General features: G+C 34.4%; 1 protein-coding gene across 1 annotated transcript in view; it reads right to left on the reverse strand.

The window, feature by feature from the left end:
- LOC145666909 (uncharacterized) overlaps positions 1-20,890 on the reverse strand; it is a 698,924-nt gene that overhangs the window by 97,569 nt on the left and 580,465 nt on the right. The window contains exon 2 of the mRNA XM_081734500.1: positions 20,304-20,437. Within this exon, the coding sequence (XP_081590626.1) occupies positions 20,304-20,437 (134 nt within the window). The remainder of the gene's footprint in view (positions 1-20,303; positions 20,438-20,890) is intronic.

Below are 20,890 nucleotides of genomic sequence, written 5' to 3' on the forward strand. Positions count from 1 at the left end.
TAATCTTGTAATTGAAAAATAGATTAGTTTGATAGAAGGGCCACTCGGTGCTCATTATTAAATTCCCTTCTCAGTTCCCGAGCTGGTTTAGAATGGTGAAATTAGTGAGTTGTTCGATATACGTATAGTTAGTTTGTGCGATAAGTAGCAGTGATGTGTGTGTGTGGGGGGGGGTGGTGCATGTATAACTAATCTATTTAAATACGGGGTATTGTTGCTTCTTAATTATTTATCTCTTTTGGTCCGTTGTAATAAGTACATTGATTCGTAATGCAAATTTATAGTAATTCCGTACCGTTATTCCATAGTCAGTGGCGCATTTACGATTTTGTTTCGGGGGGCTTTGCTATCTTTCGGGAGGGGCTTTGCTAACTTTCTTGAGGGGCTTTGCCTGAAATTGTGAAAATTCAGCAAGATATTTCATATACTTTAATATAGTAAGTAAGATTTCGGGGGGAAGGGGCTTAAGCCCGGAAGCGCCCCTTTAAATACGCCACTGTCCATAGTATACGACTCATGGTTAACTGATAATAGTGTACAAAGCACTTTCCTTTAGAAAAGTTCATTGTCACCGTGTAGCGCCCTCTAACGTCTAGTAAACAGCCGCTCGTCGTCAGTGTTTTGTAACTATGAACACTTAACAGAGTAGGTATTCTTTAAAACACTCATTTTCTTTAATTATTAGAAAATATCGGATAGCTACGGTTCATAATAATAATATTACAATCGATAAAGAACACTGTAAAGCAAATATATTGAAAAGTACGAAACATTAGGTAATTCCATAATTAAATAACTAATAAATATGAACTTTACATTTGTTCTTAGCTAGAAGTTTACATACATAACGCTATTCGTCAGCAGATGGCGATTTCTAATTTCTCTCTTCGTTGTGCTCCGTAATCAGCTTCATTGCTGTTGCTCTCAGAATATAAATGGATTTAGTTAAGAGTACAGTCAATAGTATTGAATTCTCGTTGAATACTTACAAATAATATGAAGCCGTGAAGTGTAAATATACTGTGGTTTGTAATGAAAGAATCTAGCATTAGTTCACATAAATTCCCACGTATTGATCAGTGTGCGATAGTTTAGTGGTTTATTGATTTTGATATACGAATAAAACTACTTTGAATAGTCTTGGGCATAATTTTCAAAGGTTGCCCAAACAGGAATATATGTTATAAATGTGAAGAAATACAAATGAATAAGAATAGTAATGATGTATATTTTACAGTAAGTGTGATTAAATGAGAGGACACTCGTAAATTTATGTGCCCAGTAATATACTTTGCCATGAGATATTGATTATTTATATGTAATGATGAAGGTTTCGAGCACTGTGAGGAAGTGTGTTTGTGAAAATGATGGATTATACTTGCACTTCGTAGCCTAACATTTAATCATAATAGTGCGTACTCACTGATCATCTGGTACGAAGATGTGAACAGTGTTCATGTAGTAAATGATTCCAGATAGTTTACAAAAAATTACAGAACACATAGCTGTTTTCCTAATTGGCACAGTTCAAATATACGAGTCCAGCTTTACATTTGCGATAGTACTCTGCAACTTTGAAATTTTTTCCACGTCATCTGATTAAGCCAAATTCATCACTGTTCGCAGAGGTGACGAAGCGGATGGAATGAATAACATAGTTAATTTATTACAGTAGAATCTCTTTATTCCGTACCAAGGTGTCGATCCTCCCCTCCTAAATATTTTCATTTCCCTTAGTTTTTAAACTATGTAGTGATTGAAATTAAATGACACCTCAAGATTGGTGCCCTTGCGGAGTTGGGAGCTACTAGTAAGATTTGGTAGACAACTTGCTAGTACAAATTTTATTTTATTTAAACTTTTTTAATTTTTGGCATATCCCAGTTAGAATTTTCTCTATTTTATTCACTTCCTTCTACTTTTCCACACTTTACTCGGAACTTCTTTCAGTTTTTGAGGAATCGGATACTTTTTTATTTAGAAATCCTAAATTAGAAAACACACTGACCTTCCGGCTGGACAGGCAACTTGAGCGAATTGGTACCGGAAACGGTTAATAGTCAATCATTTCAAAGGCTTATTCCTTGTGAGAAGGTTGCCTAGAACGCACGTACTCGTACTTAGGCGCGCAGAGACCTCTTTGGGCCACGCATTTAGTAGGCCACCTGTGTTGTTAGATATATTTTTGGCTCCGAAGTTGACGATTGTCATATATAAAATTCGACCATTTATCTTTGTAGTTTTAGTGTCTTAGTTTATCTCCTTTGGCGAGTCGTTGTTTCTCTTCCCTAGCTATCCTTCTATTTTATCTTCTCTAAGAACCTTTTTTAATTTTGCAACCTTCCCCCCAAGTTTCAACTCGACAAATTCATGCAATTTGGCATACGTCATTCGAATCTGAATTTCGGACTGAGACGTTGCGAGACACAATTCGTGTAGATATTCACTTATGTCAAACATCGAGGGACAGTTTCTATCATAATTTGACCCGCCGCAATAGCGAGCGATAGTCTCGTATGTAATCCAACTTTTGCTTTCGTATATTTTATTACCCGTTTGGGATTCTTCGTCGTACTATTCGTTATTTCCACTTTTGTTTCCATTGATCACCGTAAAGATATGCTGTGTAGATGTTTGGGCCCATAATTCTTATTAACATTTTTTGAGATTTAATTATCTGGATAGTAAATTACAAAGTATGTTTATAATTTCTGTGTTTACGTGCGTGCCTTGCATGAACTTTAAATGTCCACTCTTTTGAAATTGTTTGAGAATACATATTTTTTTTTACCATTATGCGCGGTTAATTGGTCATTATATAGTTGGATTTTCTTGTGTGAAGTGTTGCAACCTTAGAATTTAATTAATCGGGGTCAGTGATTTGAAGGATTAAATGATGATTGATTTTATGTATGTTGAAATATAAATACTTGTCGAATATAAATGTTATATTGAAGTAAAATTATAATGTTGAATTACTTAGATAAATATGTGTAAAGGGTCTTGGTACCTACACCGAACGGTTGTTGCTTGCCATATTTTCGGAAAATTCGACGAATATAAAATGTGAATTTAAAGTATACCGCCGCATGTTAGATATTACCTTTAATCTTTGTAATGTGGTTAACTAATGTATGTAAATATTAACATCTCCTGTTGTCATACTAACTACATGTGGCAAGAAATTAAACCCTAAATTATCATTAAAGTTTACTCTCAATTACATAAACACGAAATCTTCCTATACAATTACATTTCAAATTCATTCCTCATATATGAATCCTCGAAACTGAATAGTTTTCTACTTCAGTAATCGTGGTCTTGATACTAAAGTGAAATCTCTTTGAACCTAGAAAATTCTCGTTTTTCTTTACATTTCGCTAATATAACTATAAATGTGTGCACTTAATGTAAAATAAAGTGGTAGTGATTTAAAAGGTAGTAAATGGACGAGATAATAAATGGAATGACAAAATGAGTGACGTAGTCACTGCGATTAATCCCGGAAATTGGAAAATGTACAAACCAATAAGCCGACAGACTGAATATGCGTTGTTCACGATTTATAAATATTATTTCACGTGCGTATATCTAAATAAAGTGAAAATGAGTGCATGGACACTAAAAGGGTGCCTTACGAACACGTCACATAACAGGTCATTTGAAAGTACGAGAAGAGACTCGTCTAATCATCTTCTTAAGTTTTTTTCTTTCCCTACGTATGAGATACGGACTCGTTTAACCATCATTTTAAGTTTATTTCTTTCCTTTTACGCTTTATTTTATCAAAATTTAAATTACGTTTTTTGTATTTCTTTTTCTTTCATTCTTCGGTTAATGTCAAATCTATATTTATGTGATCCAAGACTCTATGTGGAATGATACTTTTATATGTGTATTCAATTGCTTGTCACAAATATTTTCTTTGTGTCTAAATTTTTAATAGATGTAATAAATGTAGACCAACTATAGTTAGATGATGTGTTTTTTTTGAACTGATTTACCTATGTCAATACATTGTCTTGTATGTATGTGTATGTGCGTGAATTAATGACAAATTTAGCTTTAAGTAGTAGCTTTTAACCTTGTTTTACGACGATAGTGTTTACAATATTGTGTAATACTATATAATATGTGTATTGGTGCATGGCCAAGGTCATGAAAGATAACTAACTCTAAATTATTTTAAATCGGCTCTGGAAAGAAAGCCGGAACAACAGGATGAGCTTGGATAACGACATTCTTTTTAAGAATCATGAAAACTTCTATTTGTGGAAAATATGTAAACCACTTTGATTTTTTTTCTTGGCTTATTCAACTGTGTGTTCGATCTCCACTATGGGAATTCAGCTATTGGATAAAGGTTATTCAACATTCGGGAATAACAGACAAACGATTAAATTAATACTTGTTGCCATCTGGGCTGGGTCAGGGTAACTCCCACTTGTGCAGTTGCCTGGATACAGGTCAGGGTAGTATGAGCGAACATGTGTAACATCAGGAACAATCCTGAATTGATTTTCTAATAATAAAATTCGGATATGAATCTCCTTTCGAATAACTATTCAAGCTTCATTATAATATTCCCGTCATTATCCAGTAATTCCTCATCTCTAGTTCTTTCTTCCTTAATTCTCTTCTCCTTCTTCTTTCCTCCTACCTCCCTATTCTTCCTCCTCACTTTTCCTATTTTTAATAAAACTGAAGAGGAGCCGTGACTGGGAGTCGTCTTTACAGACACGGTCAATAAATTCATTTGATATTTATCTTCGGAAGTCCTATATTAATTAACCAATAGCAAAATATACATATAAAGACACAATACCGAAACTCATTTATTTTATTTTAATTTATTTTCTAAATTATCCGATTTGAGTTTTAAATTAACGACTCTGCTTTCCCACTCACGACATATCGTCTTCAATATTGATGTGAAACTTGATAAATTTGACAATTTGATACACTTTTTAAAGCTTTTGTGTTAAAATATAACGATCAATAACGAATATATCAAATAAGAACCATATTGTAAATTACAGTGGAATTATAGCTGAATTCTAAATACTACTAAATAACTAATTTAGTTGCATTTCAGTCTGTTATAAACTTAAATGATATATAGAAATGTAAATGATCCTGAATCTTTATTAAGTATATCTGGCTTTGTACATCTTTAACGATCAATCTTTATTACTTTAATTTCAAATTTATTCTACACGTTAATTTTGAGTATAATTTGATAATGACGTCAAGGTTTGTTTTCCTGTAATTTGTTGTATTTTTTTTTTGAGAAAATCATATAGAATAGTAAACTTGTTTAAAAAGTTTGTAAATCTAGCTTGTAATAGCCATATAACACTCAATTAAAGTTAAACTCTGTACTATTCAAGAGTTATTTTCTAAAAATTCCTATTTGGCAAACAAATGAACATATTAAACGATATTTTAACACTAAAACTTAGATTTTCCTTTACATAAAACTTTATATTAGAATTTTAGGATATTTTATGTTTACAGATGTTTAACAAAGACTGTATAGTTTGAAGAACGCCAATTTGGATTCTCTCCAGGTAGCCCAACCCTCGCAATTCTGCTGTTTTGTTTCACCAAATGTGTTACGAAGGATTGAGCACCCACAGTTTCTTTTCAAAGCATAATATTTATCCATTGCAGAAGACCTTCCAATTCTAGAGGAAAGGGGAGAACATTTGTTGGGACGAAGCGTGAAGGGTTGGCAATACTCCAGGTCCATGAGACCACAAAGTTTTGAGAAGCATACACCAAAAAAGGAAACAAAAAAGAAGGTTGCTTCTTTTTTATTTTTGCAAGGGAGTGAACGGCAAGAGAGAATACCCTTTACTTTCGAAGTGAAAATTTGGGGGGTTTGAGGGAACTACAACATCAAAGAGACATCAGTCTTAACTATAAAATACTCTCGTGTAAAGCCTGATTCACCAGCAAAATTATCAAAGAACGTCTATTGAGACAGAAAGGAAATAACTCTTATGTTTTATGTATAGCTTTTTCGTTTTATGTTAGCGCATAAGGATTTAATATAAAACTAATGAAAAAAAGAAATATGTATAATTGTCAAGCATGGATATTCATATAGCGCTTATAGTAATCCTTCAACAATTCGTTGGAAAGTCTTTACTAGTTCCCATAACTTTTCGTATAGTTTATCTATAAAAACAAGATGTTGGATACCATTATTATTATTACAGATAATAATAATAATAATAATAATAATAATAATAATAATAATAATAATAATAATAATAATAATAATAATAATAATAATAATAATAATAATAATAATAATATACTATAAAATACCATTTGTTGAAACCTTCTCCTTTTACTAAAAATCTTAGCGTTAAATCCTTCAAGTTCCACATGCATACTTTGTTTTCCTACTGGAACTCACTCAAATATTCAAGTTTTACATAAATACTTTGTTTTCCTACTGGAACTCACTCAAATATTCAAGTTTTACATAAATACTTTGTTTTCCTACTGGAACTCACTCAAATATTCAAGTTTTACATAAATACTTTGTTTCCCTACAAGAACTACCTAGGTAACTACACGCACACTCTGTCCCTTCAGTGCATTTACTTCACTATATCTGTCACTTATGTCATCTACCTATTGGGTATAATTATTTTCCTACTTTTTTGCTAATTACGAGCATACATCTTTCAATACTTCGATGTGTATCTCGGTGATGCAAAATTCTTAATTCTTTTAGTATTTACAGATTCAATCATTGCTTCAAAACTGATAGGATACCTTCATTGAAATATATTTGTTTCACAAGTATCGGTATTTTAGTTTGTACATTATATGTTATATAGATATATAGATAACTCATCATATATATCAAAATCAGAGGAAGCAATTGTTTTCTCCAAACGACTGTTTCTTCTTCTTAATCAATCTTTCGATTGCCTTCACACAGCTTTACACTCTTTCTTCTCCTGACGAAGATTTTTAGTTTCCATGTACTCTTTTTCCCTACTTCTCTGTTCTATTTGGTCTGTACATTTCAATTGCTTCCTCTTTCTACGTAATTTTTCTTCTGTAATTCTCTCTATGACTAATAAGGTGATTTTTCACTGTTTCACCAATCATCCTTCCTCTTTTCGAAATTTTCTCTGGTTTACTCCTCTCTTCTCCTACCGTTTTCTATAATATATATATAGATATCTATTTGATACTTTCTCCACACATCTGATTTTCAACATCCTACTTTAGGACCACATTCTGAAGGCTTCTATTACCCGTCTTTCCTCTTCTCCCAAAGTCCATGCTTCACATCCGTACAACGCCAAACTTCATATACTATGTTCTTTATCAGCTTTCGTTGCGTTTTGGATAAATATTCTTAATTAGAAACTTCTGTTTTTCTTTGAATACCTTCTTGTCCTGTGCTATTGTGGGTTTCACATCTTGTTTTCATCTATTATCGCTTGTTAGTTTACTCCCTAAGTAAAACAATTCCTGTATCTATTCCACCAGCTGATCCGCTATTTTATTTTCCATTTTCCTCTTCTTTTTTTTGCGTATCTCGTAACTAAACTATTGTCCTGTCCCATAATCGTTTCGTTTCATAATTTCAGCACATTAAATAGTATTTGTTTAGTAGTGCCTAGCTATAGTCTACACAAGTATTCTGCCATCTGTGATCCCCATCGTGACTTTATAGTTAGCCATAAGATGTTGGCGCATCTGTGTTTGATTCCTGATGAGAACTAACGTGGTTCAAATCTTACGTTAAGCTTAAAACGAATAACAATACTTGCTATGTATAGCACTTTGTATCATCCATTAATTTGAACTAGTCAAATAACGGAAATCTTTCCCTGTGCGTGCTTCAATCAAGCAGTCTAAGACCCAAATCATTAGTCGGATTTTCATTCAAAGGTTTATTTGCCCCTACCGAAGGTCACCTGAGGCCGTGCAGACACGAACACGCGCGTTTCATGTAGCTCTCGGAAATTAAAATGTCTTGTTAAAAGAAATCTTGACCATCCAACTTTCTGTTGACTAGCCTTGCACAATTACAATGAAACCTGTCTATGTTGGCCACCATCGGTTCTATCAAAAAGTGGTCAACTTAGACAGGTGGCCAACTTACAGAAAACAAGTGCGATTGGTGTATTTTTAGAATAGGATTTCTAGTATTACTTGATTGTAAAATTTTAATAAGCAGTGGCACGACAGCTACTTATAAATAATGTTTATAGAGTAATCATAAAAATATACAGTACTAGAAAATATTACTATAGTATGTTTAATATATGTGCATACCTTTCTCTTCCTGAAAACTAGTGTGGTACATTGGATTATTCGGATTGAAAACACAATAACACAAACAATCATGAAATAGATGCGTATGTACGCAGTTTATTGAAATTGATATTATAGTACAGTGAATTATTCAGATTGAAAACGAAGAAAAGCTAAGTTATAAATTAAAAAATTCATATGCAATTTATATGACTTCTTTTCAGTTGGTACTGAATGGTGGTTCATTCTAGACTATGCTTTATTCTTTTTGGCAGATATGCAAATTCTAATATTGTAGTTAATGAGCTAAAAGTGTTTCCCTCGGAGCAAAAGATGTTTTGAGAAAATCTTGAGGGAATTCATATCTAAAAAGCTCCGCTATCTTTTGACAAGCCGATAGGTGCCAATAGTTGACAACTGAGATGGTTTGTTTTCAACCGGTATTACTGAAGCTCCCCACTGATGAGAGGAGCTGATATAGCTAATGGTTTTACCAAAACAGACAGGGTAAACAAACACGTATAACAATTTCCAGAATTCCTGTACGTGCTTTTTCTTATTCACATCTTCCTTCACCACCCTTTTATCAGGGCAGTCTTCTGGCCATTGACCTCCAAGAGCAAATCGCGCCAATCCTTGCTTCTTTTCTCCAGCCACAAATACAAAACATCTGCCCCTTATATGAGAATGCGAAGGAGTTAAGAAAAATAACAAAACGGTATTTTGCGTGGCCAAGATATGCAGGTAAATTTATCATTATCATCATAGGATAAACATTGCTTCAGTGTGGCCAACTTCCAAGATAGCCAGGTGGTCAACTTTTAGAGTAGTAGTATGTAACGAATGTCTTATAGGAAAATGCAGGTTCAAGACGAACTAGGCCAACATAAGCAGGTGGCCAAGTTGACAGGATTCACTGTACCTGCAGCTCGAATTAAATCAAATACGTGCGTTTTTTTCTATAACCAGTTGACATTTTTAGTTAGAGACAAAGGAATTGGAATTTTATATGTATGTTTGTTAGGATATTGACTTTGCATTTTACAAAGATAAAAGCCATGGTGATTGGAACGAAGGTGTCGGTGTCAAATATAGAAGTAGAAGGAGAAAAATAAAACAGGTGACTAGTTTTCGATACCTGCATAGTATTATTAGTGGTGATATGAAATGTGAACGTGAAATCAAAGCAAGGATAGGAATGCCAAAAGAAACCTTTAGGAAGAAGAAAAGTCTATTTTGTGGAACCTTGAATAAAGAGTTGAGAAAGCGACTCATAAAATGCTTCGTGTGAGGTATTGTAGTGTATGGGTAAAAAACATGAACATTACTTAAAATGATGAAAAACAACTGGAAGTTTTCGAAATGTGGGTATGGGGAAGAATGGAGAAAATTAGGTGGAGTCAAGAATGAGAGGGTGTTAAAAATGGTGGGGGGAAACAAATTTTTAGATGTTATGAATAAGAGGAAGAGAAATTGGTTGGGATATTACCTAAGAAGGAACTGTATCATGAGGAACGTGCTACAGAGTATGGAAGCAGGAAAGAGAGGGAAGGGGTGAAGGAGACTACAATTAATGGACGATATCAAAATAGAAAAATCGTAAATGAAGACAAAGAGTTAGCGGAAGGCCGTGGGGGATGGAAGATTCTCAGTTGCAGCAAGTGACATGGCAATAATGCTAAAATACCCATGATGATAATGATGAAGAGTTCTTGCGCAAAAGCCTTCGGTTCTACTGCATGTTATAGGTTAAAGTCGCACAGTGGTCAGTTTTAGTTATCTGATAGCGCAATATTATTTTACGTTTGGTGGATACTTATTATTCATAAGGTACTTATTATTGTGCAACACATATATGAACTTCATATATATGTTGCAAATTAGTAAGTATCTTTTAGTAGCATTGTGGTATTCGCCTTATTCATTTTAAGGTGTCATACAGATTGGTTTGAATACTACACAAATAATAATGTATCAGAGCTAAATATTAATTTATTAAGAGCAGTAGTTTCAAGATTTGATCTAAAAATGAGTGAATAACTCGTCAGGATTGATATTTACAGGGACAAATTTATAAGACAAAAAGGTTATAACTTAAGACACTAAACATCGTTGCATACTGAAATCAAATTTCTTATGGAACAATCGAAGGTTTTATGTAAATAGGTGTTCTTAATTATGTCAGAAAAATTGTCTAAAACAGTAGATTTTAGTAAAATATATATATAGTATATGAGTGAACTAGTGAGATTGTGTTACATAGTGTAAAAACAAGCCTCAGGAGAGAGAGAAAGTGGTTCTAAATTCAAAAATATTTGTTTATCTCAATATTTTAGTTCGCATATAGAGGAACAATATCAAAACATGGTATACTTTTGCCTCAGGTTACATCTTTGCATAAATCAAAATACTTATAGCTAGTAAACCTAAAAATACAACAAAAGTCTTTAGAAAATTTTTGTTTTCACTGGTGGTATTATACACAGCTACGTAATTACAAACATGATGACAAATATACAGGAAGATGTATATTACACCAACTTTAAGCGGCCTTTCTTATCCGTATTGCTAATACTACTATCCATTAACTCATACAGAGTTTGATTATTCGGCTATTTCTAACATTAGAATTACTTCTTCGGGCAAAGATTCGCTTCGTTTTGCTATTTTTCTAAATAGCGATTTAAACATCTGAGGACATCAGGAGTATTGCACTATGGATTTTGTCTTTCATGGTTTGTTGCTGGCTGAAGTAACGAGTGACGCTCCCGAAAGTGTTTAGAGTTCTTTTTGCACTCTTCTTCGACCACTTCGAAAACTTGTCTCATTAATAATACAGCCATATTTACCAATATTCAGTGGTCAAAGTGAGATGGTATGCGGTGGTATGCCATACCACCTCTGGTTTTTTAGTAATGAGGACATACCGTTTTTTGTTTTTCAGTGATCAAGACAATATTTAAATAGCCGGTATGTTGAGTCAAAATCATAATAAAACATACCGCTTCTGCTTTTTTTCCCACTTCGAACACTGCCAATATTTTTCCGTAAGTAAGTATTTTATTTAAGCTCTGAGACAAGTAGAGTGACACAAATAGTGCAGTGACACATATGGTTGAGTAGTGTGCAGGAAGAAATTTTGCAATATTTCAACACCAATTTCATGTCCATATGCTATGTTAGCGAGTACTATATGTAACCGTTCTATTAGCATCTCGTCAATAGCGATGGATATCCTAATTGTAAGTGTCAGAAGGCCTTGAAGCGTAGTTATTGTATGGCGGATGTAAGTAAATAAAACGTGTGATTTATTTTTGTGGATTTATACAATAGGCTAAAACCTCTGTTGTGAGTCATGTATGTGGTCTACAAACCACTAACCGAACCTAATCTATATGAATTGATGCAAATATGTTCGTCTAACACTTCAATAGGTACCAAATTACACAGAAATGGAAGTTGTTGTGTAAGTACGTATTTCTGGGCCGTTAGTGCGGAATAAAGGCTCATAGGTGTATTAACTACAGGTTGTTGCAGACTAAATCTATCAGAACACAAATACCAATATATACTTTGAATAATGAAGTCGTTATGATTACCCATACGCGTCAATAACAATAACAGTTCTTTTTTGTCTATCAAATACAACAAACACTACTATAATCTTATTATCATTAGAATGTATTTGCAATGCGTCGTTTTAATAATTAAATTAGACGTTGAATCAAATTTTCAAACGAAATATGAAGCTTACTTATTCATATTATGAATTATAAGAACACCACAGCACGTTCAGTAAACACATACTTAGCAGATACAGGGACGTCATTTGAGAAGTGCAGGGGACATCCCTTGAGTTTGAGATATGCATATATTTTCATAAAATGTATACTAATGTACTAATAAAGAACATGAAACTCTTCTGTCGCTGCACTATTCCCCCCAAGCACTTAGAAAACCCTTATATGACGCTACCGAGTAAAGGTTAAGTAAATGACGTGTGTAGGCCTACTTACATTAAAAATGAAATCTTTGAGTTTTACGTCCCGCGGTTATGCCGGATAGGCTAAAGGAGACGGTGATGATGAGAAACGAATGAAATGGTGGTATGAACAAAGTGCGAGGAAACGGGAGAACCCCAAGGAAACCCAAACACACTGTGTTTGTACACCAGAAAGTTCACATGGCGTGAGCTGGAATCGAACCAGGAACCCCATGCACCAGCGTTGGACACTCTACCACTGAGCCACCGCGGTCCTTACTTACATTAAAGATTTGGACAATGTTTTACGCAATGAAGAAATTTATTACTGATTGTTTTGCTGGTTTCGTTATTATTAGGGATGGGCAATTCCGGAATTCGGAAAAATTCCAATTTCGGAAAAACTCCAATGTCGAAAAATTACGGAATTCGAAAAAATCCGGATTTTATCCAAAATCCGGAAAGTGAAGTTTCCGATTCCAGAACCCGGATTCCGGAAAATTTTGGCTACATCTAGTTCTTATATCTGTTGACACGAGCAGTACATTCTACAAAACTTTACACATTTATACATAAACATTTAAGAAGTCTATAAAAAATGAAAGTTCAATAGAATCAATTTGTACGCAGTTTGAAACATCTTTTGGAACTCTACAAGTTCACATTTTCTTGAATGTAAGATGTTTCTGTTAATCTTTCCGTGGGTGGAGAGAGAAATAAATAAATAAAAATAAAAAGAATGAAGCAAATAAAACTGGAAAACTTATTTCTCTTGCTACTTTTCTTTTTTCTCTTATTTCCCTCAAAAACAGGTTCACGCGAGGCAACATGCGAGATACACTTTTCTCTTTTTCTTGCTTTATTTCTTTTCTTCCCTTTTCTTCGTTGCTATCTTTTGAATAGGCTTTCCTGTCGAAGCCAATCGAGTGTCATAATCCAACTTTCAATTTCTTTCAACGAGAATTTTCTCCTTGTCTCATCCTCTCTTTTAACCGTACCTAGCTCCCTGATAGCAAATGCAGTGGTAAGACGTATATATATGAAGTAGTTACACAGAGTACAAAGATAGACTTATGGCTTTTGTTGGAAAAGTGTTAGAAAGGAGGAATTTTAAGTTCGAAATGATTTTTCCACAAGTTTCATTCAATCACATGCAGTGTTTGAAGGTTAATCGAAGAAATATCACTATTTAAATCGTGTTGAATCTAAACGGAGCCCCGAATGCTGCAGCTAGTACCTTCCTTAAGGAGCCCTATCGCGGCGAAATTAAAATGCCCCTGATTTTACAGTAATTATGTGATATCTTCAAATATATAAAAGATAATTCGAAATGTGGAACAAGAGCTCCCGAGACAATATTATTTTACATGAGACATCGTTATGACGACTCACTTATCTGCTTTCGTTTTCCATCTATTTAGAAAATATTCATTTATTTTCGCGTTTCTAGATGGCTGCAAACGGAAAGCTACTAGGTAACTCGTGATAACGGTACCCCGTGTAAAATAAGATTGTCTAGGGTGCTCTTATTTCACATTTTGATTATCTTTTATCTATTTGAAGATATCACATAATTGCTGTAAAATTAGCGGTATTTTAATTTCACACTGATTAGGCCTCTTAACAACTACCTTCAAATGTTGTTCCCTGAACCACTTTCAAATTATTATAGTTTAACACATCGAATTAACTCTGAATTCAATGTAAACTTCTGAATAAGCACATTGTTATAGGCAGGGAGCTGACCCGGTTAAAGTGATCCCTTATAGTATTGTTATATCGAACATCTCGAATATTGCCACGTTTTATACTTTACCACAAAAAATAACTGTTCTACAGTCATGCTTAGAAATCTTATTGCCCAGAAGCTCATCTTTAACCCTACAAGCACTTTCAGAAAATCAATACTTTTGCCGTATTTTTAATTTTTATGTGGACTAACATGTGGATCAATCTACAGGTGCTAAGAGAGAGCACTAGAAAAGAAAATGGAAGTTCAAATTTTCCATTGTTAAATTTTGCTGAGCCCCTGTTTAGTAGAATTGTTAATTCACACGATCCCTGTTCCTATTCCGAGTGGGAACAATAAAATTTTCCGATGTTGACACTAGTATAAATGAAATCAGTTTCAGCGCACGTCCATTTCCTAATTGAATTTATATATAAAAAATACATAAACGCATTTTACAGATCAATACTACACCAAATTAGATTAGATTATGAATGATTAGAAGATTTTCTAAAGTTCCTATTCAAAATCTTCAATTTATTATTTTGAACAGACGATTTTTACACATGGCTAACAAATTACAGTTTTTATGAGCACGTCCATAACTAAACAAACTACGATGAAATTTATGTTACCACTGAACTTTTCAACTTGAGAATAACGAAAAGTGGGCTTATTTATTAAATCTGATTTCATCAAATGTATTACCCTTATATTGCATATTCGTGTGGTTATTAGGGCTGTTCCGATAATAGAGTAATCGATAACAATTCGATAAAATTTCAAAACCGTTTCGTCTTTAAAGAATTTTAATTTTTTCGAATTATCGAACTTTCGAGACTCCCGAAATGTTTGAGACTCGAGGTGTTCGAGAGACTCGAAATGATCGAAGCTCTCGAAATGTTCGAAATACTCGAAGTGTTCGAGACTCTCGAAATGCTCGAGGCACTCGAAGTATTAGAGACTCGAAATGTTAGAAACATTCGCCGAGTTTGAGATACTCGAGCTGTTCGCGAGTCTCGAATTGCTTGAAAGCAGGAAATACTGAAGGATCTCAGTATGGTCGCAATTTATCGAGTCGTTTGAATGTTTTGAAAAGTTCAGTATTATCGCAGTGTTTAGAAGAAACAATGTAATCGAGGTTATCATAGGTGTACACTCATGTCCAAAATGATTGTCGCATATCTTAAGTGTCTTCTTGTAAGAATATAATTTGATAATGATTTGTCAGGGTACTTTTAATACTGATAATATGTGTATAATCGGGAAATGTATATTTGTGGAAAATTTCATAGGAAAAAATTATAAATACGAAAATTAGAATGAGTTAAACAAAATGTTGCTAAAAGACAAGAAAGTTTTATTTTCGTTTTATTGTTCTTATTTACTGCTCTTTTGACATGAAAGGACCTCGCACTTTTCTTATGGAAAGTGGCTTTCGGCTAATGTTGTTGAAACTTCGCTGGTTGATAGTTCTTAACATGTGGATCAAAAGTCTCAATGGGCACAAAGAGCGAAATCAACTCCTTCCCCCCAAAAAATCGCCTCCAAGTAGCTGGGGGGGATTGAACTGATTTCAGCATGTAAAACAATTTGTTGTTTTAATTAACTCAACAAGGACCCCAAACAACCACATGTTAGACAATCAAACTACACCACTTGACATCGCCCTTTGCCCCCCACATATCCCCCCCGAGAATTACCTTACGGACGTTCCATATTACTGTAGTTTATAGTTGCGCGTATGTGTTGAAATACCTACAGTTTTGGTCTCACCGTCGATATAATGGGTTTCACGTATCGCTGATTACGAATCTGAAGTGAGAGTTCTAGAATTCAAGATGGAGGATCAATATGGCGGATCAAAAACACGAAACTCCTGAATGTAGCCACAAATAGCTGTTTACTAGAGTATTTTGGGTCGTTGGTTACGAATCTGAGGTCAAAATTCTTGAATTCAAGATTGCAGATGCAATATGGTGGATAAAAACGTCGAAGCCACAAATCGTAGTAGACTAGAGTGTTTTTAGATCGCTGTTCAAGTACGCAACATTCCTTGATACTTCAGCCACCATGTAGAATTATTCTGCACCCTTGCCCTTTACCAAAACCCACCACAGATATCTTAATGCTGAACGGAGTTAAAATAATTCATCAATTATTTGCTCATTATTTTCATCATTTCGGTTTGCAGCATCTAATGTGGTACTTAGCAATGAGTCATCGGGATATCTAATATTCTGTAAATGTCATGCATGGCCTAAATACCACAAGACACTTGCAACGTGCGTACATGTACCTAATGTACGAGCACCGCTTTGACATGTACGGTAGTAACCTTGAATAACATTTTGATCATAATCCTGGTCATCTTCATCATTGGCTATATATGCTATGAAAACTTGATGCTTAGTTGCATTACGGAACCTTGAGTAGAGAGGTATGCGCAGGAATCCCGGTTCAGTTACGTTTTCGTCAAGCTGGAATTGCTCATCGTTATCTCGTATTAGTTTATCTTGGACGTAAGAGGATGAGAGATCTACTTGATAGGTGCCTACAGTCAAATCTCGTAAGTAGTTTAAGTTAAGTACAGGGAAATCAATTAGGCCTTGATCATTCAGCGGTACCCATTGACCGTTCCTTCTAATAAGATTATCTACCTCCATTCTTGCTTTAACAACGTTCGGCATGATTGACCTATTTCTCACTTCTCTAGCTAATTCAATGGTTGCATCTTGCATGAAAATAATGGGATGGTTTCTGTTCAAAATAGCTCCAGCTATGCGATAGAAATTATTCAATTTCTTTGCATGTTCCAGATTGAACGTTTGTGCTAGAAACTTAAAAACAGATCTTAGATGCCCGTTTCTTGCCTCGACTATCCATCGACTTTTAGTAATTAGTCGAGAAGTATTCGCATCTTCTGTTGATAGTTGTCTTTGACGTGGTGGTAGGAGTGCGGGCATTCTATGATCAATTCCTAAACATTCCAGTAAAGGAATTGCATCGCGGTATCCTCTGTCTACTAACACAATGACCAGGATTATGGTCAAAATATTATTAAATGTTACTACTGTACATGTCAAAGCGGTGCTCGTACATTAGGTACATGTGCGCACGTTGCAAGTGTCTTGTGGTATGTAGGCCATGCACGACATTTACAGAATATTAGATATCCCGATAACTCATTGCTAAGTACCACATTAGATGCTGCAAACCGAAATGATGAAAATAATGAACAGATAATTGATGAATAATTTTAACACCGTTCAGCATTAAGATATCTGTGGTGGGTTTTGGTAAAGGGCAAGGGTGCAGAATAATTCTACATGGTAGCTAAAGTATCAAGGAATGTTGCGTACTTAAACAGCGATCTAAAAACACTCTAGTCTACTACGATTTGTGGCTTTGACGTTTTTATCCACCATATTGCATCTGCAATCTTGAATTCAAGGATTTTGACCTCAGATTCGTAACCAACGACCCAAAATACCCTAGTAAACAGCTATTTGTGGCTACATTCAGGAGTTTCGTGTTTTTGATCCGCCATATTGATCCTCCATCTTGAATTCTAGAACTCTCATTTCAGATTCGTAATCAGCGATACGTGAAACCCATTATATCGACGGTGAGACCAAAACTGTAGGTATTTCAACACATACGCGCAACTATAAACTACAGTAATATGGAACGTCCGTAAGGTAATTCTCGGGGGGGATATGTGGGGGGCAAAGGGCGATGTCAAGTGGTGTAGTTTGATTGTCTAACATGTGGTTGTTTGGGGTCCTTGTTGAGTTAATTAAAACAACAAATTGTTTTACATGCTGAAATCTGTTCAATCCCCCCCAGCTACTTGGAGGCGATTTTTTGGGGGGAAGGAGTTGATTTCGCTCTTTGTGCCCATTGAGACTTTTGATCCACATGTTAAGAACTATCAACCAGCGAAGTTTCAACAACATTAGCCGAAAGCCAATAGAAAAGTGCAAGGTCCTTTGCCACATACATGTCTTTGCCGATTATACACATAATAACATTATAAGAATTCGTTATCAAATTATTTTTCTACAAAAACATATTTATAGATATGCGACAATAATTTTGGACATGAGTGTACATGTACTACATATATGCAGGGTGTTCATTTTAAAAGTTGTCTCTCTTGAAATGAAGCGAAAGAAAATTTCTTCCCACAAACTCGATACTGGAAACTTCGATATATTCGATCTTTCGATAATACCCGAAACTTCGATAATACTCGGAATTTCGATAATACCCGAAACTTCGACAGTACTCGAAATTTCGATAATACCCGAAGCTTCGATAATTTCAAATGCTCGAGCGCTTTCGAGTATCCGATGACAATTCGATAAATCGATAGGTCCTCAGCCTTATCGAACACCCCTAATGGTTATGCCATAAAACTGACCATTTTCGTTGATTTTTTCTTTAAAAATATTCATATCAGAACTCCATCATAGTTTATTTCCACAAATGAAAAACTACATTAATAATTCTATCCTGATCAAAATAATGTTTTTTTTTTTTTTCAGAAATGTTTAATGATTTATTTCTTTGATTTAAGTATTTCCCGCACTTTTCTATTTGCATTATAAATTCCCCACCATCCAAATTTCTTTGCACGATAAAACCCACGTGACCCTTTAAATAAAGTAACAACAGATAACATAATAAGCCACATATTGTCAGATAACATCCAAAATCACATATTTCTATCGAACGATACGTTTTATCTTTGATTCCAGATAAGATGATAGGAGATCAAAATAAATTTTCTCTCCACAACCCTCACGCACGAGAAATGATAAACGTGAATGTTGATGTTTCTTTTTTTCACCATTAACGCTAAAACACACGAAGGTATTTAAATGTTCTAAAGAATTAATTACAACTTTCATAATATTATATATTAATCTGTATTAGTGAGACAAGTAAACATTTTAAGTATAACTGTAAATTGAATTAAACATGTATCATTTAGTATCAAGTATTTAGTAGTCAGGATTTTGATGTAATGTTGGAATAGCAAATGATGACCAAGTTGGAAACTGACAGAGCGTTTTTTGTGTTTATACAATAATATTTTGGGGGGCACGGCGGCTAGAGGGTACAGCGCTTACTTCTGGTGCGTAGGGTTTAGAGTCGATCCCCGCTCAAGTAATTTTGTGGTGGATAACATCTTGTCTGTGGGTTTTCTCGGGATACTCCCGTTTTCTCCCACATTCTAATTCTACTAATTCTAAATCATCGTCTCCCGTGGCCTAAAGGGGATTATCGTGCTGTATTAAACTGAAGGATAATTTCATCTTATGCAATGCGCAAGCAAATGCAATCTACGAGTATACGCCCTTTATATCTACCTCAAAGAAACGCTAAGTAAAAATAGGTTAACACGAAACTATAATAACTACTGCATTATAGTATCTTGTAAATTATTGATTGCAGCCAGTGGCGGATCTAGAACGGAAAAACTGGGGAAGCAGCCAGACTCCAGACTATGATAGTTATATCATGGGTGTATTATTTAACTTCCTAAAATATATACATAATAACTTAAATTATTTTTATCACTCAAAAAACTGGGGAACCTAGGCCCCCCGGCCCCGGGCTATATCCACCACTGATTGCAGCTTCGGAAAATTCAAGACTTACTAATAAAACTCTAACTGACAAAAGCAGTATAAATATATTTTATGAGTATATATATATTGCTTTGGTCAGTTGGAGTTTTGTTAACAAATATAGTATCTTATTTTTTGTTGATTGATTGATTGATTTTGAGTTTTACGCCCCGTTCAGCAGCGAGGCTATATGAGACGTGGACCTACTGCTTCTTATTTTTTGTGTTAATATACAATATAATTTTCATGCATGAATTGTTAATATATATTTACATTGATGTCCGTAATCCCGAGTTCGAGTCACATTTATTTTTGATTTAGTGAGTCGACTGAGAATTCTGAAACAATTCAGCATTCTTCCAGAATATTAAGTGGTAATGAAGACGTTTTTGTAGAATTACAGAAATAACATCAACCGAAATCTAATATTTCCAGAGGAATAATATCTGTATTACAGTTATTGTATAGTTAAATGAAGAGAACCAGACAGTAAAAATTTTTAGGACACTTCCTTGGCTACGTGGGTGGAGAAGAATATCTAGTTAAAAGTTTATATATATTGAGATCCCAAGTGAACCCAACGCCTTGATCTTCCACACTCTGTACCATAAGTCTTTAAAAAGCGCTATTTAAAAGGAGAAAATAAAATAAAAGAACTCACCACACATTGTGCAGTAACTGAAGAACATTCTTTAAGGTCCCTCTTATCTGTGTAGTTGGTACATGGGGTGATGGAGCCCACTCCCTCTGTATATTCTCCACAGATATAACAATGAATAGCTAGAGATGGCATTACTGAAACAAAGAAACGATCTCAAATTAGTAACCAACACAACATACTCCAAATCAAAAGAAATAAACTTTACATAGAATAGTTTGTTTTAAAACAACAAACAGGGACATAGGAAGATAAATATAGAAGTCAGTGGTAGCGCGTGAATGAAGTCACATAAGTACAATTTTAGAATTTTATCGGCACAAGTTAAGAGAAAATATATTACTTGTATAAAAAAAATTAGAAATGAGATAACTCTTCTTCCCATAGCTTGCACTGATAAAATTGGATACAAAAAATAGGACATTAGATGAATTTTCTTCCTTTAGCCAGTACCGAAAAAAATATACACAAAGATTTAGAACATTAAATACGTTTTCATCCCTTATCTTGTAGCGATAAATTCGTATACAAAGAATTAGGACATTCGGTAAGTTTTCTTCACTTATCTTGTAGCGATAAAATCATATACA

The sequence above is a fragment of the Thermobia domestica genome, chromosome 12, assembly GCF_964235325.1.
Source record: "Thermobia domestica chromosome 12, izTheDome1.hap1.1, whole genome shotgun sequence".
In the NCBI taxonomy this organism is placed as follows: Eukaryota; Metazoa; Arthropoda; class Insecta; order Zygentoma; family Lepismatidae; genus Thermobia; species Thermobia domestica.